Source organism: Parus major, chromosome Z (assembly GCF_001522545.3).
Source record: "Parus major isolate Abel chromosome Z, Parus_major1.1, whole genome shotgun sequence".
NCBI classification, from domain to species: domain Eukaryota; kingdom Metazoa; phylum Chordata; class Aves; order Passeriformes; family Paridae; genus Parus; species Parus major.
The window spans coordinates 61,461,722-61,487,946 of NC_031799.1; the positions used below are offsets into that span (position 1 = coordinate 61,461,722).

Sequence of the window (26,225 nt, forward strand, 5' to 3'; positions counted from 1 at the left end):
AAAATGGAGTTGAAAATACTTGATTTTTGTCTCTTTTCAGTAATCTGATTGAATTATTTATTTGCTGCTTAATACCTCCTGTCTATCAAATTCTAAAGCACTGAAAATTAAAAAAAACCCCAAACACAAAACCTCCTCTTTAATCCCTGACCAATTTTAGTTTTACTCAATGGCTGCTTTTCCAAACACATTTAGTGAGTACCCCTTTTTAGTGTACTGGAAATTTTGCTTTTCATTTAGTGGTGCATTTAACACTGGGTAAGAACCTTTAATGACTGGAAAACTATGGTGAGAAGTGATCAGTAGTGATAAAGTGAAATTTAAAACACTGGCAATGTTGGTGTTTCCTTTTAGAGCTCTAGGGGAAGATAATAAAGATTTTCAAAATGCTGTGCTTAAAGTTAACCACATGACTATACAGTTAACATTTAAATAACAGTGTAAAAGGTTACCAGTGTCTAGCAGATGCTTTCTGCTCAGAAATTTTGAAAATCATACTTAGTCTTCATTAAGGACTTACCAACCACATATTGTGTAAAAGCTTTTCAAATTTTGGCTTATGATTGCTGGTTTACTATCCTAAAAAACTAATATCAGGAGGACAAATCATGTCAACTAGTGAGTCAGGCAACAAGACAGTAGATTTGATGGCTAGAAAAAGAATATTTTTTTTAAAAGTTGAGACTGGCTATCAGAACACAGCTAAAGTAGAGCAGAAATAAAGAATTAAAATTCTCATTCAATTCTATCAACAGTGATTGAGGCTGATCTGTATGTTACATTTTTTTTGAGAGAAATTAATCTAAAAAACCCACAGAAAAAAGTTCCAAATAAAAGTGAAACATGTATCTTAAAAGATAAGTAACAGTAGCATAAAAATGAAGGGTGCATTGAAAACTTAAATTTAGAATAATGATCTTTCCAGCTATGGCTTCACACTAAAACCAGCAAGATGTTCCAGCTGTAACTAAAAGGTGGAAAACAGCAAGCACTTTTCACACATAAAGAATTCACACAGCCCAAACAAATGTTAGAGTCCTACCTGGAGTCTTGAAATTTCTCAGCTGAGATGGAGTGTCACAGATTTCCAAGATCCAATCCCCTGCTGCTTTTTCACTCCAGCAATGAGTAGTCATAAACTCCCAGTTTTTGAATCCTTCCATGGAATGATCAAATAGCCTAAAACAAATGACATTATTTCAAGGCAAAGCTTTTTTTCCCTGGGGAGCTATGCCTCCAAGAGTGCAAACTTGAATAATATACTAATCAGCTAGTTTGTTCTTCTGTACCTTCACATAACACTATTCACTATGGTTTTCTCACATGTATTTCAAGCAAATTCAACAGTTATTTGTAGTTTGATGGAAGAGAGTCTTTACATGTCACCATGTTTTTATAATGAAAAAGAGAATGGTAAGCAAATTCACTGCAAAAATACCATAATTGCTTATACTATTTAGTAGGATTTGTGGGTCTTGGAAAATCTTTGCATAATACAGAATTCCATTGCTTTAACAGCATGACATAAATATAAGTAACTTGTAAGTTGGAAAATTTCAGTAACATTTGTTTTTTGCTTTGGATTAGAATAGTTAAAAGGGGTTTAAACACAATAGAAACAAGTTTACGACAAATGATTCAAGACATCACTTCTTGTAGGAAGTAGTATGTAACTGAGACATTGGCCTCAATCCTTGAACAACCAAGGTACCACCCCTTCAAACACATCACAGAATTCAGCTGGGGTAAAACTGAGAAACTAATGGCATCTGATGGTTTCACCTAACCAATACTGTTACCATAATTTAATTACTTAGGTAGTGGGTGAAGACATTAGAACTTAGGCCTGGATTATGATAATTTCTTATTATTATATTTATATTTTATATATTATATTTATTATATTTTCTATATAGTCATTTCTATTTCAGATACTGCAATGTGATTGTGATCCCCTGTGAGAAAGGGAAGGAGGATCCTTCCTGTCAGAAGATTAGGAGATTAGATGCAAGAGAATTTGAACTTTTATTTAGTTTTCATAGTGTGTTGCTTGGTACTCCAAAATTATTGATGAGAATAGCACTCTAAGTAGGATCATTGCCTCCGATAACTTGAAAAAATACATATATAACTATATATTCACATGTATGTATTTTTATATATTTATGTATATATACACACAGAGATAAGTATGCATGTCAATTTATACATGCATTAGAGTTGATCTTTATGAGTGAAAACTCCACTAATAATTGCTGTGACTAAAAACTTTGAAAAGACAAGAATCTCTACAGTATAAAACCCAATAGATTGAAAATGCTTTTCCATAAAACAGAGAAAAACCTAGCATTAGATGACATAAATATTATATTTGAATTCCTGTGAATCTATTCTTTTCTAAGCTAATTTCAAGTTATACTCTCAAAAGGTTGTGAAGTTCAGCAAACAGAAAACAGGATACTTGTGTAGGTACATTCCGGATGAAAACTGCCACACTGGAGAGGAACAAAATGCCATAGTTCTTGCTGGAAGTTTTGGTCAGTCAGAGACATGGGGTCATGTACTGTGTGTCCTAGATTTCTTAGAAACTGTATGGGCCTACATGATTGGTGCACTTCATAGAGCTCGGCCAAAACTTGATTTTCAAGCTCTCACTACAAACATAAAATCACAGGATCACAGAATAGCCTGAGTTGTAAAGGATCATCAAAATCCAACTCCTGGCACTACTAGCTAGTGAAAAGCCTAAGGCCTAGTTTAAAGTTCATACGGTACCCTTCACAGATTCAACTTAGCCCTAGACACAATGAAAACATAGCTTGCATTCTTAGATAGAACAGATAGGGTTATTCAGGTAAACAGAAAATGTTCTACACATAGGATTTAGGTAAAACTGACACTGCTTTTGTGAATTAAGAATTAAGCTTAGATTGGTGTAGAAAAAATGTTTTAGAATCATGTTTTTAACTGATTGGATGATCTGCAAATTTCATGACCTGCACTGGGGATCACACACATGGAAACACACACACACACAAAGAAGAACAGCAGCACCATCATCACCACCATCTGCTTCTGTGGCCAGGGATAACAGAACTCCACACTGAGAAGCTGCTGCCCAGAACATCGGGACTTTATACCAGAGAGCTGCTGCTCAGAATTCATGACTTTATACCAAAAGCTTTTAGCAAGGACTGTAACTTTGTGAACTCTCTGCTTTTGAGACTCATGCAATAAATATCTTTCTAGCAACCAACAACTGCTCATGTCTCTTTGAGACCTGAAAAACCCCTTGGATCCCCATTGAAGAGTCGACAAATGGTCAAGTCAAATTAGACAGAAAGAAATCTTAGACATTAGTCCGACCTAAACATAGTAAAACTTAACTATACTTAATTCTATTAAGATACACTTATTATTAAGACACACTTATTTCTATTAATTACACATTACAGCCCCAAGAATTACACCATGTCTCTGAGAGTGCTGTCCATACAATTCTTGGCTCTGTCAGGCTTGGTGCTGTGACCACTTCACTGTTCCAGTGCCCAGCCATACCAGGATGAGGAACCTTTTCCTAATATACAGCCTAATTCCCCTGACACAACTTCAGACCATTCCCTCAGATCCTGTCACTGGTCACCAGAGAGGAGACTGGTGCCTGCTCTTGGGCTTCCCCTCATTAGGAAGACATAGATTGTGATGAGGTCCCCCCTTAGCATCCTCCAGGCTGAGTATGACAAGTCATCTCAGCCCCTCCATGTATGGCTTTCCATTCAGACCATTCACCATCTTTGCAGCCTCCTCTGGACACTCTCTAATAGCTTCTTGTATTGTGGCACCCAAAACTGCCCCTCGCACTTGAGCTGAGGCTGCCCCAGAGCAGAGCAGAGCAGAGCAGAGCAGAGCAGAGCAGAGCAGAGCAGAGCAGAGCAGAGCAGAGCAGGACAATCCCCTCCCTTGCCTGGCTGGAGATAATGGCCCTGATGCCCCCCAGGACACGCTTGGCCCTCCTGGCTGCCAGGGCACTGCTGGCTCCTGTTCGACTTGTCATTCATTTTAGTCTACATTTTCCCATTTTAAATGAATACCTATAATAGTAGTCTACTTTACTAGCATTTATAAAATTAAATTAAAATATATATTTGGATTAATTTTCACTGATAATTGTGTGAGATTTTCTTCTGATACCGTTCTGTGCTTCTGTGTGTGTGCCTGTAAATGTACATGTAGATATATTTTGGCAGCAGAATGGCCCTGCTCCATGTCATTGTTACATCAGTTGTATGAATACAGCAAATCTCACACAGGCATGGCACATACCGTTTACTGAAACAGTAGAAATTATTACACAGTCATTATCCAGAATTTGCATGCAAGTATGTTCAATTTAAGTCATGTAGGTTATTTACAACAGTTATTCAAATTGCCATGCTGTTGTTTTCTGTTAGGTAATGTATTACTTTCTAAACATGCTGTCAATGCAACAAGGCACCAGTATTAATGTTTGCCACTGTAGCGACTAAATTATATAGTATTATACAAGTTCTGTGCAATTAGGAATTTTGTATTCACTGAGCTCCTATTCATATATATTTGAAACATGAGTTTCTCTTCATTTTACTGTAATTAGTCTGATATTTCCCATAGTACTTTTTGTATAACTAGGTATTTCCTGTTTTGAAATTTTAAATTGCTGTCAGGTTTCCATTTTAATAATTCTTATAAGTAATTTTGGGTGGAAGAGACAAAAATCCCACATATCATGTTTTTAAAAGCACTCTTACCTAATATATGCTGTGACTGAAACTGTAAGCTTCTCCACCCATGGAAAGGGGAAAAACTGGTAATATTATTTCTGAGAAAATGGACTATTTTTTAAAAGAATACTTCCTTGGGAAAGATTTTAATTTCATAAAACAAGATCTAAATTGGAATCTTGGAATGTAGGAACTGTGTTTCCACGAAAGATTCCAAAAACAAGTCAAAAAGCTACAGACAGGTCAAAAGGATAGTGAAAAACAAAGTAGAAACATACTGACTCTGAGTCTGTGTACGTATTTTGGACATACAAAATGGTCCAAGTACTTTTGCTTTGCTTTGTTTATAAACTAAACTCTCAAATCGAAGAATCTATGAGGCAATAGAGGGATTTCACTTTAAGTGGTGTTAAATAAATGAATGAAATTATCTAATGTTCAGCTGTACATTCCTTATTCAGAAAGAAATACACAGGATCTTTCTTTTAAGGAGTATGCACAGTGCAGATTTTAATTTTGTGATTTGTCAAAATTCCTATCAAAGACAGACTTATGGCATAGATTATCATGGATTAACAAAATTTAGTACATGGTCTGATGAACTGGTATTGACTATTACAGATTATTATAGACTAAAATACTTAAACAAGATTACTAGAATAATCTGATAGTTTTTTAGGACCATTATCATATACCTATACTCATGAATGTAAGATGCTTTTAAAGACCAAAGTGATTAACAACATTTGAATTTTCAAAACTTATTTGCTAACATAACCACAACAGAATGCCAGTTCTGTTACACAATTACTCAGGGGACCTTTCTTAGAAACACAGCACTCAACATGGAGTAGATGTGACTGCATGATTGACTGTATAATTATAAGCGTCTGCTTACAATGAATAAGCATTACATTAAAAAAAAAATTGCTCTTGTCTGTCTGAGCAGTTTTATGCCATACTCGTCACATACCATATGTATGTCTAGGTAAGAAGATATGTTACACAGTGTAGAATAAACTGCTTATTTTTCTTAAAACGAAATCTTGGTCTCTTTAACTGCTGCCACTTCAGCCTAAAAATTGCATAACCTTACTCTTCAAGAACATAATTTAGAGCAGAAATATTAAGTTGTAATCAAACTTTAGACCCAGAGGAAGGCAATTAGCCACTTTCTAATAGCATTAAAATACCCAACAAAAAAATTGTGTCAGCTTTTCAGCAAAGAATCTTTAAATTCCTAAATGCTTGGAAGAATTTGTTTCAATTTTTAATTTCATGTGAGAAAAGGCAGTGAAGGTCGCAGATTTGTTCAGCAACACCAGCATCACACATCATGAACAATAAGAAGTAAACACATAAGAAGGAACTTTTTTTCAGTTATCAGGATTGTTTGTTTCAGCTGAGAAAGTGCAGCTGCACCTGACTGACAGCAATGGTGGTGTACTGAAATCAATGCATTATGAGCTTGGAAACCCTGTACTAACTAGTGGCTGTGCAGTGGAGTAGCTGGCAAGAGATAGAATCTTCTTCTTCTACAGCAGCAGTCTTTGTTATGATTTGCTCCAGCACACAAACTGGCAGCCTCATGGACTAGTGGTCCTTGCCCAGAAGTCTGCATGGCCACAAGACTTTAAGTGCACTCATAGTTTCAAGTGACTATGTAGTGCCTTCCCAACCTGTGTACCTGAAAGTGCTTTGGTCAACTATTCTCCTTAAAGCAGCTCTTCTCCACAGGGTCGAATCATCAGCTCCCTGTGAGATGTAGCCCCTAAGAAACTGCAGACGGCTCAAACTGACTTAACCAAAGCTTCAGCCAGACCCTACTACCATCTGCCCTGAAGTATTGGGAAAAAAAGAAATGCTCAGAGAACACACTAAGCATTTCAGAAGCTTTCTTACTTACATGTGGAAGAACACTTAAAACTTCTGGATGTGGAGCTAAATAAAACATATTTAAAATATTTGCATACACTTGTTTTTTTTTCCCCATGTTACATCTGCTTATGAGTTAGTTTTACGAAACAATGGACAACCCTAAATTATCATGATAAAGTTTGGAGTAACATGAACAATAATGTACAATGCTTGCCAGCCTGAAATAGTGGCAATCACCATCTTTAAAAGTGGAGTGTTTGTCCCCAGGAACTACACATATCCTCATTAAAAGATCCATCATTACTTGCAGATATGTCAGGCTGACGAGCTCCACACACTCCACTGGTCAGCCAGGTGCTCAATAGTGGGATATCTATTCATCAACCCCTCAAATGAAATTAAAAAAGGGAAAAAAGAAAAAATATATAGCTAACATGAACATGAATGAAAAAACATAGCAAGCTGACAGAAAAAATTGTCCAAGAACTGCTTCACTCTGTAGACACAGTACAAGCATAGGATTATCGTCAACTCATTGTGCACTTAGATTACTACCACCTCAGATGCCTTTTTAGTGAGACTCAGCATGAAGGTTGGCCCTTACGTTTCATCATATTAGGATACATAAAATGTTAGTTTTGTTTAATATTGGAGTATAACATCTAAGCTGCAAAAAAGATGCATGCCTATAAAGAAAGTTTTCCTCTACTTCAGATCACAAAGGCATTTTATGAAGCATACAATTGAGTAAGATTAGATAAGAACAACTTGGTTTTGGTCTAAGAGTTCTGCAGAGGAAGATATTATTAAAATTTACTGATTGTCTAAGATTTCATGATAGGAAAAAGATGGCCATGAATATACATTCTTTTGTTACTGAAGAGAAGTATTATTAATACCAGGGCCATATAAGCTTATGAAGCTAGTGGCCTGGAAAGTTGCCACCATGTGGCTGAAATATTTCAGTTACGCAGTTCAAATGGCAACAGCTGCTTTAAATTTAAAGGGCAGGAATTAAATAAGCAATGACTTCAGTGGGAGACAAATGAGCCCTAAGTTTGCTTCTCCTACTCCCTTTGTATCTAGCTTCTCCTCCGTAGCCTGCCTGTACCAAATGTTTGCTAGAACTGACCTTGGTATGTCTCAACACTCAGAAACCCACACTGCCAAATCCACTGGCCAATTGTTTTTGAAAAGGGGATCCTGTTCTCCTTTGGACTTAACTTTAGCCTCATCCTCACACCAGCCAATACTCTTCCAGCCTGTATTTTCATCTGCTGCAGTGCATCCAATGTAATCATGTTAGTACTTTCCAAACAACAAAGCAGATGTTCTCTGTAATGCAGATTTTGAAGAATGCACATAAGGCTTAAACTGGTGACAGTGTTATCCACCAAATGCCTGCAAAGGAATCCACACAGTCTCTGACTAACAAGTTTTCTTACTGAAGTCATTTTAGGGGATGCCAACATTAAGGATAAAATATGCAGAAAAAAGGCCAAATATTGCCTTAAGGGACCTACTTGTCAATGCACCAGAAATTACACACAATGACTTTTCTTCCAGAATTGGTGGAGAAGTGCACATGTAAAATATACCTTTTGCACTTAACAACATTTTACCAGCAAACTGTATCAAATTAAACCCAGATGAGTAACTGTAAAACAATGTGGTTTTCCCTGGGTTCAGTAAAAACAGCTGGTATTGCTGCTATTAATCCTGTACATGTGCATTAAAAAGTCTTGTATGTCTGAGAAAAAACATCTCAGTCAGGTAGTAGCAATGTACAACAGCCTCTGGGGCCTTTGCCTACAGCAGAAAAAACAGACTATTTGCTGCCAATGTAACTCTGCATGCATGCTTATAGCTGAATGCATTATTTCAGTGATATGCAGTATTATTGATAAAAATCAAATGCCTTGTAACTAATTTTTCATTCTGGAGGATAACAACCATCCTATTTCAAGTTTTATTTTATAACATGATGCTAAAACATTTACATCAACAACACACAGCATACTCCTAATTTCAAGAAATTACTACCTCTAAGCTGTATGGCTTCTTAAAGCAAGGCCAAATAAAGTAAACCTTGAAACACCATTTCAGAAAGTATTGTGTTTATATTCCTTACTTTACCCTAAGAAAGGGCTCTAGGTATTTCAGACCTAGAATTTGCAATATACATTTATCCCTAATATTAGTACAGAGCTTTTTAGTAGCCCGTCAACCCAATGTGATGGCAAGTCAGTATATTTCTGAAGTTTGCATGGGAAAGGAATTTCTGGTGAGATTCTATGAGCTCTGTCATGAATAATTTGTTTTCTGGGAAACAAAGGTTTCTTTGTTTTCTGTTTAGTCTTCTGGTATGATCTGATAAGAAAGAGTTGAACATCCCCTCATTTTATTACGTATATTTACATTCCCTTTTCTATACTGCACATACAGAAAATAATTATTTCTAAGGTGCAATGGTTACAAAGACACTGATTGAATTAAATTTTGTACCTGTTCCACACACCAATCATCACCAGAAGTGAACTGTGAATACTGGAATGCATTTCCCACTTGCTGTGAGTCAGCTGCAACACATGAAAGCCTTGTGCCAAAAGTTAGCTGTGTTAAGACCACTGGGTTTACACAAGATTGTTTTGTTTGGATACCTAGTTGGATGACTTTCAGTTTTTTCATTTTGAACTGAGTAAGAACTACTGCATGAAAATGGAAGAGAAAACTAAAGAAGGATTTCTTCAAACTGAAAAAAAAAGCCTGTTTCATAACTAATAAGAGAAACCTGTTTTGTACTGGATAGCAGAGGACAATTTTTTTGTTCAGTGCCGCAATGCAGCAGAAAGACAGATATGTGTGCCTATGTGCATTATCAGCAACCTATGACAGCATTCACAATGGAACACAGGAGATATTCTAGAGGACCCCAAACTTCTGGGACAACTTCCTCTCCATTTGGTGAATTATTGCCTACAGCTTGAAGAGTATTTTCATTTTACCTTTTCTTTAAATTTAACATAATCTCTAATGAAAATGTGCATTCACACTTCAACCAGAACCCAGTCCATTTGAGCTCCACCTGTCTTCAAAACAGGCTCTTTGTTTCAACGGAAATATAAGTTCTTCTATCATTGAGATACAGGAAGACATACAAGTCTCTGGAGCCAGATAATCAGCATTTCTGGCTGAGGAAGTGTGGGTGAAAAGCAGTCTGGAAAGCAGGCCATTCTCAACTCATCAAAAGCCCTGAAGAGTAGGACTAGGGATATCAACTTTTGTGAAGACTTAAGCAAGACGGCAGTAGAGTTCTCACAACATAGGTCTGATAGATGCCAATTTTTGCAGTATCTGACACATAATATCAGTAAACATCAACTTCTCTGTAGGACCCATGCTCTATGTCTAGCGGAATGGCAGTCATCTAAGTCAAATCATCAAGGAAAAAGAATTATCTATCATACTATGGTCCCATCAGGAAGAAGATTTCTAACTAGCTGGAGTAGTATACAAGCACTTTGTACTGCAAATGTAACTTATTAGCACCTTTGGAACTGGGATAAAGTTTGGAAAGTTTTCTGATGTTTTTTAGTGTCTTAACCATCTCTAGTAGGAGGTGGTGTTCTTGGCCATGGATTTAGTGAGATTTACATGGAAAAATCTGCTAATGTTTTCTTTGAAGAAAATTTCTGCTAGTAGATTGGAGAAACAGAAACATCACTGAGCAGTCTTTCAGTTTGCTAATGATTCCCTCCACTTACCAGGGACATAAACTGCACTAATGTTGGAAATGATACATTGGATAAAGAGATACTTGTCTGAGTTCAGTCAGAAGAAAAAAAAAAAAAAAAATTTGATGCACTGTGACAGTTTCTCCAAAAACATAACACAGAGGTGACAGAATGAGGAAAAAGATTGGTATTTCTTAGTAGCTGTTAAAATGGCTGGACATTTGAAAGGAAGTATCCATCACTGCACTGATATCTAACTTTTAAAAACATTTGAAAACGATGTCTAACTTAAAAATTTTAATTTGCAATTTACAACTTAAGCCTTTAATTTCAAGCACTAGTGCTACTTCTCATGTTGTCCTACAATGAGCCTTTCATCAACTGAGTATGTTTACTTTGAAAAACAGGATTTTTCAAGTAACATCAGGGATTTAAAAAGAACAGTAGTAAATATACACTATTCTGTCTGATTTTCATTGCTATTTAGAAACAAAAAGATAAGAAAAGATAAAAACAAAAAATAAGTGGCAATATGTAGAAAAACGTTGATTCAGCTTCCTTATTAGACTTATCAGACTAAGTCTGACTTCTTCACATTTTCCAGCCATCTAATAAATGGTGAGCCATACAAGAACTATTGAAATTGACTAATCTTTGTGTTGGAGTTCAACAGTTTTAACTCTAGTCTTCTACTGAGTTCATCATCTCTGAGTTCATTTGTACTTCATTCTGACCATCTCTCTAAGGAAAAATAACTAGCATGTGTCTTCTAGCAGCCCTGCTGTAATGACATGACTGCTCTTTGCTGACACTGACATCTCAGTGCAGTGGCAGGCTCTACATGCTGACTGTAGTGTGAAATTGGGTAGTCATACCATACCTGTTGGCCAAAAGTTGTGACCTAGTTCCAGAAGGAGAGGTTAGGTAAATTGCCAAGTCGCCACGTCGAGGGTGAGTGATAGTGATACGCACAACAACATGCTCCAAGTAGATCACATGGTGGTTAGGATTATCTGAACAGCCAGTGGCTTTGTAAATTGAACGGACAATGCTGTCAGGTCGTATTGTTCTAGAACAGAAGCATAGCAAACAACATCAGTATTTCTCGCTTTTTGTGCAAAATACACAACCCCATCTTTTTTGCTTGGTAGAGAATGACAATGTTGGACAACTCAGAAGTCAGTAGCCTACAATCAATAGTTTTGACATGTAACTCCTAGATGGAAATACCACTACAGGGTAATTATTTTACTGCAGGTAATGGCTAATGGCAACTGCCTGGGTTTCTGTTAAGCACATACACCAGGTAAAATAGGAACAAACCTTTGGGACAGAGCATTATTGTGGATTAGTGGCCAGCTGAGAATTGCTGAGATTGTCATGGGATCACAGCTGGTTGCTAAACCCCAGGAAATGCCTGGCATACCTAGTTCTCACTTACGTAATAGCAAGTATTACATGCTAACTGTACCAAGAGGCATCTGACTCAGCTGGTTTAAATTGGCATGACATCCTTGCAGACTATACCAGTTACAAATCAAGCCTGTCAAATATAATTATCAAATAATATTCTGAATGCTTTGTAAGTGTGCCTCATGCTTGATGCTGTCTCTATATCCATGGAGTGCACATACTGGAATCTTGCTCTTAAGCCTGGTTCTATAAAGACCCAGTCATAGTGGGTTTAGCAGTTTAGTCTTGGCCTCTGAACTAGAGACTCTTCTAAGACTATTGGAGAGAGACAATATCATAAAGTATTGAAAGCATTTCTTCTTATTACATGCTGGTAAGTCTGCACTCTTCTTGCAAAGGTGACTGAAATGCATTCAACCAAATGTTCTTTGATGCATCATCTATATAAAAATCCATCATTAACCAGTCTGGCCTGTTTTACATCTTCACCTTCTGCAATGTTCTTTAAACTAGGACCTTTTCCCATTCACTACATCCATATATATGACAGAATCCGTGGTATGGCTTTAAAAATAAATACACAATGCAAGGGAGGGCTAAATTATACCCAGTTTCTTTCCATAAGTTTATGCCAGCAAGAGTTTTGGTAGCGGCTATTACTTGATTTGCCGATCTGTGTTCTCCACACACACATGCTGTGGAGGCACCGTTGTCCACTTTTCTGCTTCTGTCACCATTGCTTCAGCATCCATCAGTCCAAATCCATAAAGGTGGCTCACTGCAAGGTACAAACAGAATGGATACAGTTATAACATAAACCCTTGGGTTTCATGGACTAATTCCAGAGTGTCACATCCTAACAGGAGTACCTTTTTATCTTTTCTTCCTCAATTTCACTAAAAGCTCCAAAATCTCATTGCTAGGAACAATAATGACTTTATCTATTTGTCAAAACAAATCTGTTCACTGATTTATTACAGGAGAGGCGTGAGGCAGCACCTACATCGCCCTACCATGAGAACTACAGGACACCAGTGATTAAAACCACCCCTGACTGCCCTTTGTCCATGTGCCTTAATTTAGCTCAGCCCTCTTGTATGACAAGGGGCTAAGCATAATGAATGAAGGTTACTTCCATTACTCAAATATTACATGAATATGCATATGTATTCAACAAAGCTAACTGAGACAATACATTTGTGAATGAACAGACTATTTTGTAGCTGTTGTATTCTCTGAACTTCCCTGAGTGTAAGAAGCGTGTGGATGCTCTCCTGTTCCTGTATACAGTATGCTTGTCATTGGCCAACCAAACAGGTAGATCCACCATCTCCTTAAAGCTGTCTGCATGATGAGGGTGAAAAGCACTTAACTGAATCAGCTGTGTGTTTTTGGTTGCTGTTCCAGTCAAAACAGAGACTTGTAAAAGGGTTTTGAGGAATTTGAAGAGCTGCTAGCCATGATGCTCCATTGTGACAAACTGGTGCTCTTGATAACCTTCTGACAGCAGAAGGTGAAACAAAAATTCTTCCACAGGAGGAGTTCAGATTTCAAATATTAATAAGTCCATTTTTCTTTCTACCACAGAAACCCACAGGAAATTGTAAGTGCTATTTTAACTAGCAATGCAACAAAGCATGGTATAAGTCCTGTCAATTGCATGCTGTAGAGGGTTTGTGAAAGCAATCTCTATTCATTGCCAAACCAAAATTCAAAGGACTCTACCTGAAAAAAATATTAATTCTCAAAGAAATACAGTTCAAAACTTAGGGATGACGTCTTCCAAATACTGTCTGAAACTGACAGCTAAAAAGGATTCTTCAATGAAAAATATGGCAAGGTATAGTGACTGTATAATGAACTGGTTTTCTTCCCATCTCCTTCCTTGTGAGCCCCAAACCAAAGTGCACATAGCATGGAAATGTTCCTTTGGAGACAACAACATGCAGCTCTTCTGCCATATGGGGCAAGCACTATGTTCCAAAATTAAACACAACTGAAATACATGAAAATAATAAATTCAGCCTTCCTTCAGTCTTCTGAATTCTCTTTACAAATTGAAAAAACAAATGGATAGGGAAGGACATGTCCCAGAATCATATAGATTCTCTCTATGTGGGTGGAGCAGACAAAAGAAGACAAGGAGAGGTTAGATGAAGAAACATTTTGCATTGTGTAAAAGATTCCTGTGATAGAAATGTCCTTAGTCATTTCATTGCAAATATCAGATAATGAGTGCATAATTTTCTGTGAAGACATAAGTCTGTTCTCACACTAAAATTTTAATCAATAATCTTTCTGTTTGCTCGGAAGATCAGTGGGAAGAACAAGAGTCTTAACCCACATGATCCGTAACTGCACACAGTTACTCTGTATAGAACATTCAAAAAAGCAAGGGACTAAATTTTCATTAATTGAAATTTTTTTCAGGTAATTCATGGAAAATGCATTTTAATTCCTGACAGTTAGCAACTTACATTGAATTAGAGCTCAAGATGTCCAGTTTTAAAATGCTTGTGTTCAACCCACCTTCTGAGCTCCAAGAGCCAAAATTCTCCTCACCTCGCCTTTTCTTAACCAGAAATAAGGGCAGAAAAGCATGTAGCATTGCCACCACCAGTCAGTGACCTTCAGATGGAAATTTATGTGACTTTTAAGATACTTACACGTAGAACATTTTTTCCCTAGTTGGTACATTAAAAATGCAAATAAAATCTGTAGAGTGATCTTTCTATTTTTATACCCTAACAATTACTTGGAAGGCAGAATTTTGGAGGAGTTTTCATCCAGGAGAAAAAATTACTGCTCAAGGTTATGTGGTTGTGTTAATTGTCCATTACTCAATGTTTAAATCTCTTGCATGAGAGCAGAAGTCTACTGATGGTGTTTTTTTTTTCTCAGATGAAACATAAATCCCCTTTTTTCCTTGGAAGGCCTTCCCATTGAAATAAAAACTTCCTGACAGACAGGGTTACTCTTAAATTCTCCCATGTGTACTAACATTTGGCTGTCCAAATCATTTCCATTTCAAAGCCTGTGATGAAGTGGGTGGGTTAGCTGAAGGTACCAGTAGAGACCCATAATTTTCAAAGACCAAAATAAAGCAATTTGGGAAAGAATCACAGAGTTAAACGAAGTAGTTGTGTCCCAGAGAGGAAAACAGATTTTTCTCTCTACTACCTTCAAATTGTGCTTCCTCATCTGTGTACATCCTAGTATTCCTGTGAACTATATGCCAAGGTGCCTGTCTCAAACGCTGAAAATAACCTGGTGGTCTACATAGAGCTACAAATGTCTTCTAGGAAACACCTGGAACTTCCACTGATTTGTAGGCAAAATATACTGAGTTGACTTTGTTAACCCAGATTAATTAAAAGCACTCTGAAAGGTAATGATAACTGCAGAGCGAGATAAGCTAACTGCTTATGTTAGTGCAACATGCCTCCAGACCTTTCACATTCCCACTTATGTACTCCGCACTATCACTGCTGTGAATTGCTACTGAGCTGAATTGTTGCTAGGATTCATTACACGTCAGAGGGGGTATTGGGCTGTTTTGTAAAAAGGTACTTGTGTTTCACAAACAAAATACGAGTATGAGTCTGATACAATGTAAGCTAGTGGCTGAGGAGTAGGCCATTGCTTTTATTCAGCCAAAGGGTTGAAAAATGTGATTTCATTATGTGCCCAAGGTGTCAATTGGTAGAGCTCCCTTGAATTCTCTCTCCAGTCAGGCAGCAGTAAAAATTGATAATCTTTATTTCTGCAAAATCTCAAGCATACGCAGAGCCTTACAGATGCAGGGCATGTTTCAGAGAAAAACTTGCCTCCCACAACACAAAGTAAATACTGAGTTTTAGCTCATCTCTTTAACCTTTCTTAAAGATGTTTTCATCTTAAAGATGAAACATTTCAAAGGGCTAAAGTCTATTTATCCCTGGTGCAATTCTTTCTTAATGCAAAATGAAAACAAGGCCTTCTGAGCTGCTGGAGAGACTTCTCCAGCTTTTTCCTAATCTCCTTGTTTTTGTCTGAAGTTGCTGTTGAAAATTCAGTAACTTTCTCATTTGCATACAAAACTACCCTCAAATCTAAATTTAGGAGGTATATCCTGACTTTGACTTGACTATGAGAAATATGAATAGCTAGTGTTGATAAATCATAACAGAGAATCATGCAGACTTGAGAAAAATTTGGCCCAGATTTCCAGTGTAGCTAAACTTGATTTGTTAGTCTGTAGTTTCATTTCCTGTCATTAAGATGTCTCATCAGTAACTTAGATGCTAACCTTTCCTTGCTATTTTACTCATCTGACAAAAGGCTTGCATAAAATTTTCTCCCTACTATATTTTTGGCCTTTTATATATCATATTTTATGTACTGTGAAAGCAGCATTTGAAATATAAATAATTTGTATACACATATCAAATACTAAATCAGGAGAGAAATAGTATTCATTTCAGTGTAACAAATGAGGAACATGCAGCTTCCTCAACCAGAGGATATGCAAACTACACCAATCTGTCCATTCATGCTACTACAGGATCTTGATCCAAAATGAGACTGACAGAGTCTAAAATGCCCATTAATACTATAGTTTTCTTAAACGTTGCTTAGCAGGTCTAGGATATACAAGCCTCTTGAGTGACTCTCAGCCCATAAATACTTTCAACCAATATTTTACACTTGACATTTTAATTGCAAATAGAATGAATTAATTCAATAATGCTTTAACAATTCCATATTGCTTTTCTGTCATTTGCTTAGAATATTGAAACGTTTCAACAGGGAAAACAGCTGTCTAACAAGAATTAAAGGGATAAAAGGGGGAGAAATGTTATGATGACATGGCTTAAACTGTTTTATTTTGTCACATTCTTTCTAAAACAACACTGATCTTGAACAATAATTCATCTTGTTTCAGCTATATTCCTATTTCATGTCAATTTATCACCAGTAATCTGTGACAACTGAGTGTGACTTCTGAAACACATAACTGCTTTACAAGCCAGCAACACAAGCATGCAAGAACATGCTTTTTCATTTTGCTTTTAAAACCGACTCCCTCATGTGTTTTCAAACTGAGCACAGTATTTGTATTTTTCTATTTTACACAGAATAATCCCTCAGTTTTTGTACCTAAAATGAAATAAAATACCAAACTAAGTCTTTTCTCCTCAAAGAATTCCCTGAAATCCAGGAATTTTTAAAGACTCAGTATGGATGTGGGAATATTGAGATCCTATACTTATCAGCACACTAGAGAAGGTGGTGAAAAAGAGGAAGTTGCCCAATAGATTTGTCCTAAAAGTGGCAGCTTAGATGCGCAGTGAGAATCTGAAGGGCCTCTACATCATAGAATCATAGAAGCACAGGTTGATTTATGTTGGAAGGAACATTTAAAGCTCATCTAGTCTGACTTCACTTCTCCTCCTCTAGTGGAGCAGGGACACCTTCCACTACACCAGGCTGCCGAAAGCCCTGTCCAATCTGGCCTTGAGGCACTTCCAGAGATAAGGTATCCAAAGTGTCTCTGGACAACTTCGTTTTGAATTATAGTTCCTGACTGAAAGTTGTTTGAAGTCAGGGCAGCATTTAGTTTAGCACCAGAAAAGGAGAGAAGTAAATGAACTACAATTACTAGCTAGTCTAACTGTAGCTGGAAGTGTCTCCCCCAGCACTGGTAGAACATATATGATTGAAAAGGATGAATCTCATCCATGTTTAAATACTGCATGAGTCACAGGCCACCATCCTAACCTTTATAAGTGCTTCATACAGATATCCTTGCTGCAGCTAGAGAAGATATCTGTGGTGGGATTTAGAAATTAAAGTCACTGAGAAAAAGTGGAGTAAAGACATGCATGTTTTAGCAGCAAGTTTAAAATTACTGTCTTTTCCCTGGATGGTCACTGTGACCTTTCTAGGTGACTCTTGTTTCCTTCTTGCATGCAGCAGTTAGGTTTCTGGCTATAAATAAAGTTTTCTTTAACTTAATATTAAAATTGCATTAGGAACTTTTTAGTGCTTGGTATGTTAAACCCAAACAAATTGCCAGGTAGCTGACTTCTGCTAGCCTTGAGCAAGAACTGAAGTTTTCTCTTTGGGATCTGGGGGAGGGAGCTGGAAAATACCTTGAATTATGCAGCCTAGATCATGGTTATTGAATTTATTTTTTTTTTCTTTCTGACAAAACTGAAGTTACAGGTTTCCAGTTGAAAGACATAAGGTCAGGAATTTGTCTGTATATTTCCAGAAATGAGGATGTACAAAGTAGGAGTATGGGAATCTTTCACAGAAGCCAGGCAGGCATCATTACTTTACCTAGCCTCAAATTATCCATTATCAAAGCTTTTCACTTACTTTTTGGATCTGCAATACTCTGTTTTCTGTCCCCTCTTAAAAGCAAGGAATGAAGCAGTAAAAACATAAAAACAGGGTTCAAGCAGAAGCTTCAAGCCTGTTTCAAGATACATAAAGGAAAATGGATGGATATCCATCATGATTTTATCTTACAGTTGGTTGCTTTCCTGGGGTCGTATATTGTAAGTCAAACTTACATGTGCTCTAAAATGTAAATTAAATGGCTCTAAAGCAGGAGTAACAGCAGGCAAAAGGCAAAATTAGGCTTTAATGTTCTACTGTAATAGCACTCAGAATTGCCACCAGGCCATGATTAGCATAGCAGGCAAAGAATTTAAATTAGTGCCTCAGCTGAACAACTGAGATAACTTCCTGTCTGTTTGTCTCAGACATAAAGGTATACACAATTGCTATGCTCTGCAGCTCCCTAGTATTCCAAACATTGCCAAGTGGACTGACAGCACTAACAGGATGCACATCATGAGAGTGATAACCTTTGACATTATTTCCTTTTAACAAGCCCGACTCAGACTTTTATGAAAACCCTGTAAAGGACTGAGGGGCAGGGAGGAAGTAGAGTTTTAAAAGTTTTCACCCTTGGGCTCATAACCATAAGAGTCTGCCACTTACTGCGAAAAATTTCCATTTTGCGGTATTAAGAAAGAAGAACCAGGATCAATGAATTAAAAAAAAAAAAAGACTGATAAACTGATACAATTCTCCAAATCAAAAGGCTTTAATTACAGACATGGAGCACAGATTTTTAAAAGAAAAGGCCTTGGAAGTTACCTCCTTATACACTAATTCTCATTGCAGTACGCTTGTGAGGATGTTCTAGTCAAATATCTAGTCATGCTTGTATCCATCCATAGCAATGTTGAACATCTTTTGGACGGAGTAGGTCTGTCTTTTTACAAAAGCAGCAAGCACTTGCCTTTGTGAACACCAAAGCTCTTCACTGCTGTTGCATTGCTATAATGCCCTTCAGTAGTTACAAAACTGGCGGTAGTTTTATTATGGGAGTGTGTCCACTTGAATGGAACTAGGATTCAGGCCAGTTAGGAAGCAGATCACACTGTCTACAATGTAGTATTTTAAGCACTTAATGTATCCCGTCAGGATGTAGAATTTCATGTAATAATAGGGCCTACATAGGACATCTCAGCTCAGATGCCTGAAATTATTTATAACAGTATCCTTTTTTGCCTGCAGAAAAATCAGCTTTTGAGGATTTCCTTTTAAGTCAGGGGATGCAGAACCTCAACCACCACAGTGACATTAATGGCCAACTATCTCTATACTTACTATTTAACTTGCTTTTGCTCCAGGTTATTGATCAGCATCTACTACATTGCTCTACAGGGATACTGTGAAGTTGGCTTAGTTAATTAATGACTTCTCTGGTTATTCTATTCAGCATCATTATCATTAAACAATTTGAAATACACTTTTTTGTGATTTACTGCATGTTTATATATCCTTTTTCTGCCAGAATCTGCCTCAGCTGTATGCTCAGTCAGGAATTAGTTTGAGTGTAAATGTCTGGAGCTGGAGCTCCAATACTCCAGGATGCACAGAGCCTCTGTGTAGGACAGAACAAGAGGGATGCCATGTGTCTGATACATCTGACAGCACAGAAATGCTTTTTGTCTCCTGCTAACAATCTGTCAGGATTTCCAGTAATACTGCCTTTGATTCACCTGTCATCATCTGTTCTGAGATGAAGCCTAGTGCAGACACTCTCTCCAAAAGGTGTTTTTATTGTTTAATAGAATGACATTGTATTTGTCTACTTTTGAGCTATCAAGGAACCCTAATTGTATCTCCTAGTGTGAATTTTCTCCTAACAGAGGAAATGGGAACATTTTTTTACAAGGTGTTGCACAATGCAGTGATAAAATAATTTTTTTCTTTAAAAAAAAATGCAAACCACCATGTTTTCCAGTGGATCCTCATGCTAAAAAAAAAAAAAAAAAAAAAAAAAAAAAAAGAAACAGTTTAAAAAGACTACCACTAGTTAAAAAATTATAGCTTCTATTACTATAGATGCTCCTTAGCCAACTTTATTACAGCAAACATTTTTTTCACCCTTCTAAATGCATATAATCTTCAGATATATTCCATTCACATAAGCTGTCTTATTGCAAGTGGATTAATGTCTTCAGTAAAGGCTTTATGATTTACAGCCAAATGCTGCTGCAGAGAAGTCTTAGAATCCTGCTGTAGAATTTTCATAGCAATCACCGGTCAGCAGTAGTCAGGTTTCCTGTTTCCATCACAACTCTGCTGCTTCAGAGGCAGAGAAGTAAGCCAGTCTTTCTGGTCACTCTGCTGAGGTTTTCAGCAAAGGCCACTGGTGTTTTCTCTGACTCTGAGTAAGATATCTCCATATGCAGGGCGCAGTCTATGTGTGAACACCATGTGTTCTGAAGACTTCATTACCTTGGTTAACTCGTTCCTAAAAAAGCTCCGAGATGTAAATCAGGAACTGTGGGTATGGGAGAACTCACTAGGCTGTTCTTGATACTCATGGATGCTCACTGCTGACCACGGACCAGCTGAATCCCAAGACTAAGACTCTGCCTGGAAGATGCTAATGCTCATGAGGGGCAGGAACAGTTTGGGTGGTGCATCCTGACACTATTAGTAGACCCTGACACTGAGAGCCTGAAAGTATAGTTTGCTTTTAGTACCTTTTGTCAACCAAAGTCTATTTAATAACCACATGAGTTTTCAATTCCTGAAACAGATAAAATATGTGAGGATGTGAAGGCAAATAGACTCTTGGATTTAATTTCTCAGTGTTTTAAGATGGTATGGTCTAAGACTATTCTTTTAATGACTGCAAAGCCTCATAGCAGTGTCAGAGTTGCATACAAGCTCAAAAAGGTACACTGGTTACTGGAGGTTTAGTTTCTACTAGCTATCCTGCTAGTTTTTCTGGGCAGCCTGTATTTTATTTATCATTTAATAGGAGCTTTTTGGCAGAAAGAAAATATGTATAATCCAGAAGCTGCTTCTTTTTTTTGTCAAATCTATTATCAGGTAAAGCCATGGCTAGTATATTACTGAAGAAATTATTTGTATTAATGCAAAAATCAGAAATGGACACAACTAGAATCACAATAAAAGCAATTTTTGAACTATTCTGTTAGCACCTTTCTGACTACGAAAATGTTCAAAGGCCTGAAGCACCTCTTATATGAAGAAAGGCAGAGAGGGGTGGGGTTGTTCAGCCTGAAGAAAAGGCTCCAGTGAGACTTTATTGTGGCCTTTCAATATATAAAGCGTTCTTAGAAGAAAGACAGATTTATTTTTTTTTATAAAAGTCTTTAGTGACATGACATGAGGCAGTAGTTTTAAATTGAACAAGAATAGATTTAGACTGGACATAATGTAGGACATTTTTATACGTGGTGCTTGGTAACACCCAACATGGCTTTACAAGGGGAAAATCATGCCTGACAAATTTGGTGACCTTCTGTGATGGGCCTACAGGATTGATGGATAAGGGCAGAGCAGACCAACTGACATTTTCTACCTGGACATGTGCAAAGTATTTGACATTGTGCCACTCAACATCCTTGTTTTCAAACTGAAGAGACATGGTTTTGATGGATGAACCACTTGGTGGTTGAAAAACCAGCTAAAAATGGGCACACACACAGAGTTGTGGTCAATGGCTCATTGTCCACATGGATGCCAGTGATGAGTGGTGTCCGTCTGTGGTCAGTATTGTGGCAGATATTGTTCAGCATCTTTGTTGGTGACATGGACAGTGCAATCAAGCGCATCCTCATCAAATTTGCTGACAATAAGAAGCAATTTGGTACAGGACAACAGACTGCAGAGGAGGGATGCCATCCAGAGGGACCTTGAAAGGCTTAAGAGGTGGGTTTGTGTGAACCTTATGGAGTTCAACAAAGCAAAGTGCAACGCTTTTACACCTGAATTGCGGCAACCTGAGATGTACCCACAGGTGGGGCAGAGAAGGGACTGAGAGAAGCCCTCTGGAGAAGGATTTGGGAGTAATTAATAGTTGATAAAAAATTCAACGTGGGACAAAATTGCGCACTTGCAGCCCAGAAAGCCAGCCCAATTCTTGGCTGCATTTAAAGCAGTGTGGCCAGCAGGTTGAAGGAGGGGATTCTGCCCCTCTGCTCTGGTAAGATCCTACCTGGAGTGCTGCATATGACATAAGAAGGACACGGAACTGTTGGGGCAAGTCCAGAGCATACCAATACATTGGTAATGTATTGGTATGTACATTGGTAATGTATAATGCAAAAGTTCAGATTAGTCTAAACAGTTCAGATAGCAGAAGACTAATGCATACATATGTGAGGACAACATCTTTCTCAGACTTTACATCTACCAATCTGTTGAAGACAGTCATGTATATAAAATTAGATTGCCTTTTCCAAGAATATGTTTGCTGTCAGATGCCTACTTAGAATGACAGAGTCATTTGGGCTGGGAAAAGTCCTTACAGTCAAGTCCAACAACTAACCTTACATTGCTAAGTCAGTTGACTAAACCATGCTCCCAGATGCCAGATCCATACATCTTTTTAAACACTTTCTGGGATGGTGATTCCAGCACTTGCCTGGGCAGTCTGTTCCAATGCTTGACAACCCTTTCATAGAAGAAATTTTCCCTAACAGCTGATCAATACCTCCCCATCACAATTAATCTTGTACTAGGCTAGTTTACATGTGAGAAGCGACCAACTCTCATCTTGCTACAACCTCCTTTCAGGCAAAGAAAGATAAGGTACTTTAGCATCCTTTTCTCCAGGCTAAACAATTCCAGTTCCCTCAAGAGTTCCTCATCAGACTCAAGAGCTTTGTTGCCCTTTTCTGGACATGCTCCAAACCTCAATGTCTTTCTTGTTGTGAGGGCTCCAAAACTTAACACAGGACTCACCAGTGCCAAGCACAGGGGAACAGTGATCGCCCTGGTCCTGCTGGCCACACTATTCCTGATCCAAACCAGGATGCCACTGGCCTTCTTGGCCACTTGGGCAACTACTGGCTCATGCTCCAATTCTGCTAATGTTGATCAACACCCCAGGTTCTTTTATGTCAGGCAGCTTCCCAGCCACTATTCTACTGGCCTGAAGTGCTGCACAAGGTTGTTGTGACCAAATTGCAGAATCTGGAATGCCACCTTGTAGCATTTCACAAATTGGCCCATTGATCCAGCCTGAGCAGATCCCTCTGCAGAGCCTTCTCTCTCCAGTTGGTCAACATTCCCATCCAACTTGGTGCCATCTGCAAACTGAATGAGGATGCACTTGATCCCCTTGTCCAGGTTATGGATAAAGATATTAAACATAACTGGCTCCAGGCCCCCATCCTGCCTGGCTACTGGTTACCACAAGATAAATCTGTCCAGTCTAAGTCTCTTAAATAGGAGCCTAGATAGACTAATCTCTTTCTCAGTTCCAGACTGATAATGTTCTGCTCACAACTAATATAATCACCAGTTTTATTAAATACCGTAATTAAGCAATTATATTAAAAGGCCCTAAAATATTAAGTGACTAATCCTTTTCAGGGGTAACTCTTCAATGGAAGCAGCAGATACTTTGGTTACTCTAGAGATGTCACATGACTCTGTTATTACTCCTTGGCAATTGGGGTAATTTGGTTTCTCTAATGAAGAGTTTCTCCTCTGGGTCTAGGAATGGCCTGAAACTGAAAAAAAACTGGGTAGAATTTTGATTTCATTTTATTTTATTTTTCAGTAGCATTTTATTTCAGTGTACTGAAGTGTTATTGTCTGTCCTTTAGAGCCAGGAAGAGTGAAGTATGTTCGCTGAAAATTTCCCTGCAAATTAGTAATATTCCTCCCTATGAATGGCCTGTTTCTCCAGAAACAGTATTTGACAGTATGTGGAGCTTCACTTACAGACAAAGAACTGTTTATATTATTTGATCATGGTTCTTAAAACTGCAGTGTTTCATTCTCTATCTTTCAACTCAGAGACAAGTCAGCATTAATGCAGTTTCCTTTTTATGAATGTGCTTGCATGCTCTGTTGACTAAACAGCTGACAGAACAAGGATTTGCATCCAATCTGCCACAGCAGAAACAGATCAACAGTTTTAATATCTTCACAAAAACAGATGCTCTCAAGTATTTTTCCATAAAATCAGCTAATTAACTTCTTTAATTATTAAAAAACCCTCTATTGACAAATTATATGTACAACTGACTAACCAGAGAATATCCTGAGTATTCAAGTTTTTCTTTTCAGACTACAAAATAACAAGTTCTTAGGAAAAGATGCGTGCTTTCTAACAAGAAAACAATAAAAAAACCCCTACCAAGTAAAAATTCTTTCTCATTCCTGAGTTAATTCTATTGACATGAATTTAATGAGCACTGTTTACTTGCCAGAAAATTAAACAAATAACAAGCACTGCTTTAGCAAATCACTAGCTGGCTTAAGCGTTTTGCATTAATTAATACTTCTTTGTATAAATGTAAGACAGTACAAAAAGGAGATCTTGAAACCAGTAATGACATCTGTGAGCTCTTTCTGCATGTTCCGCAATGGCAAAACACTGCCAGGGACTATGGCAAAGGGAGAGGGTTGCCATGCAGACCAGCAAAACAGCCCTCTGAAATGGCACTGACCCACTTTCAACTACCAGCTCTTGCTGACCCTTTGTTGAGTGATAGGTTTTTTCAGGTTTTTGCTGTTTTTCACCCTTTCAGTTCCTATTTCTAAAGCAGCAAACCTCTCTTTCTCTTTATTCTTGTTTCCCTCTTTCTCCACTATTATACACTGAAGAAAGGTAGATTGTTTCTTGTGACTGTCTGCTTCAGATACTTAAAAAAACCTTCCACCCACTCTTAAGATCATGCTGTGGAAGAAACATGGATCTTGTTATCAACAAAATTATGATACAATTCCTTAAGGAATTCAGTCTGATCAGAGTAGTTCATCTGTGAAAAACCATACTTTAATTGTTACTATTGGCAATAGTGAAGGATAATAATGTAATATTATATTAAATATTGCCATGTGCAATAAAGAACCTCTTTCAATCTTTCCAGCAGTGGTGTGCAAATCCCCTTTTGAATTCAGGTTCGGATGTTGTGATTTAAACTAAATCTTTTGCTTCTTCTTCCAAAACCAACAGGAGTTTAAAGAGACATGTATTTTTATTGGAACCATGTGCTCAGCCTAAATTGCCAGAATAATTTAGCTAAAACTAATGCCTTTATTTGGGTTAAGGTTGATTCCTGAGCTGTGCAGAGGTCAAGGCATTTAGCTCGTCCTCCCCTTTTTCAGTTTCACCATCAAGTCTACAGCAGAATTCAGCCAGTTCAAGGTATTTTTCCGAATCCAAGTTACCAAGTTGAGCTTATTTACGGTTGTGACTTTCCATGAGTGGAGACAAAACCTTTTTTCATCCCTTTTCCTTACTATATATATATAATATATATATACACATACATAAATACATATATATATATATATACACATGTTACAATGCATAGAAAAATGGTTCAAAGGATTCAGAATAAGTAGTGGTTCAACCATGATTCAACAGTACCAGTCCTGTTGCCAATGTTGCTGCTGCTGGTGTGACCTTAGTGTGACCTGTTTTTTTTATAATGAGTGACAGCTGCTGTGAAATGACTCACAGGATGTTTGCCTCTCTTGGGCAACAAGTGGAAAAACATAAAAAATATAGAATTTTGGAAGTAAGATATGAAAAAAACAGCTCTGCTTTTATTACTTGAAAAGTGTTCTTTGACCTTCATATAGCTTCAATAAACTGATGATAGAGTCACAGTCTCCTGATAAAACTTTAAATCCTGGGAGATGTTTCACAATAACAAATACTGTCATGTTATTGCAATTAAGGAAGTATCTATTTATGTGTTTTGTGTGGGGGCATGCACTTGTAAGTGAGATAAAAAACCAGGCCCTTGGACATCAGAATCGTCACATGATTAGGAGGTTCTGATCAAATATCCATTTCTAAACACATTCTCTGTAGTTAGAGACTGGTTTGGATCCAAAAATAAAAAGGTGTTTGGTGTTTTTGTTTTGTTTT

General features: G+C 37.5%; 1 protein-coding gene across 2 annotated transcripts in view; it reads right to left on the reverse strand.

Moving 5' to 3' along the window:
• PCSK5 (proprotein convertase subtilisin/kexin type 5) overlaps positions 1 to 26,225 on the reverse strand; it is a 229,767-nt gene that overhangs the window by 72,610 nt on the left and 130,932 nt on the right. For both annotated transcript variants that reach the window (XM_015652533.3, XM_015652536.3), the window contains exons 11-13: positions 12,446 to 12,563; positions 11,253 to 11,441; positions 1,043 to 1,179 (exon numbers count right to left, since the gene is read on the reverse strand). In XM_015652533.3, coding sequence (XP_015508019.1) covers positions 1,043 to 1,179; positions 11,253 to 11,441; positions 12,446 to 12,563 — 444 coding nt within the window. The remainder of the gene's footprint in view (positions 1 to 1,042; positions 1,180 to 11,252; positions 11,442 to 12,445; positions 12,564 to 26,225) is intronic.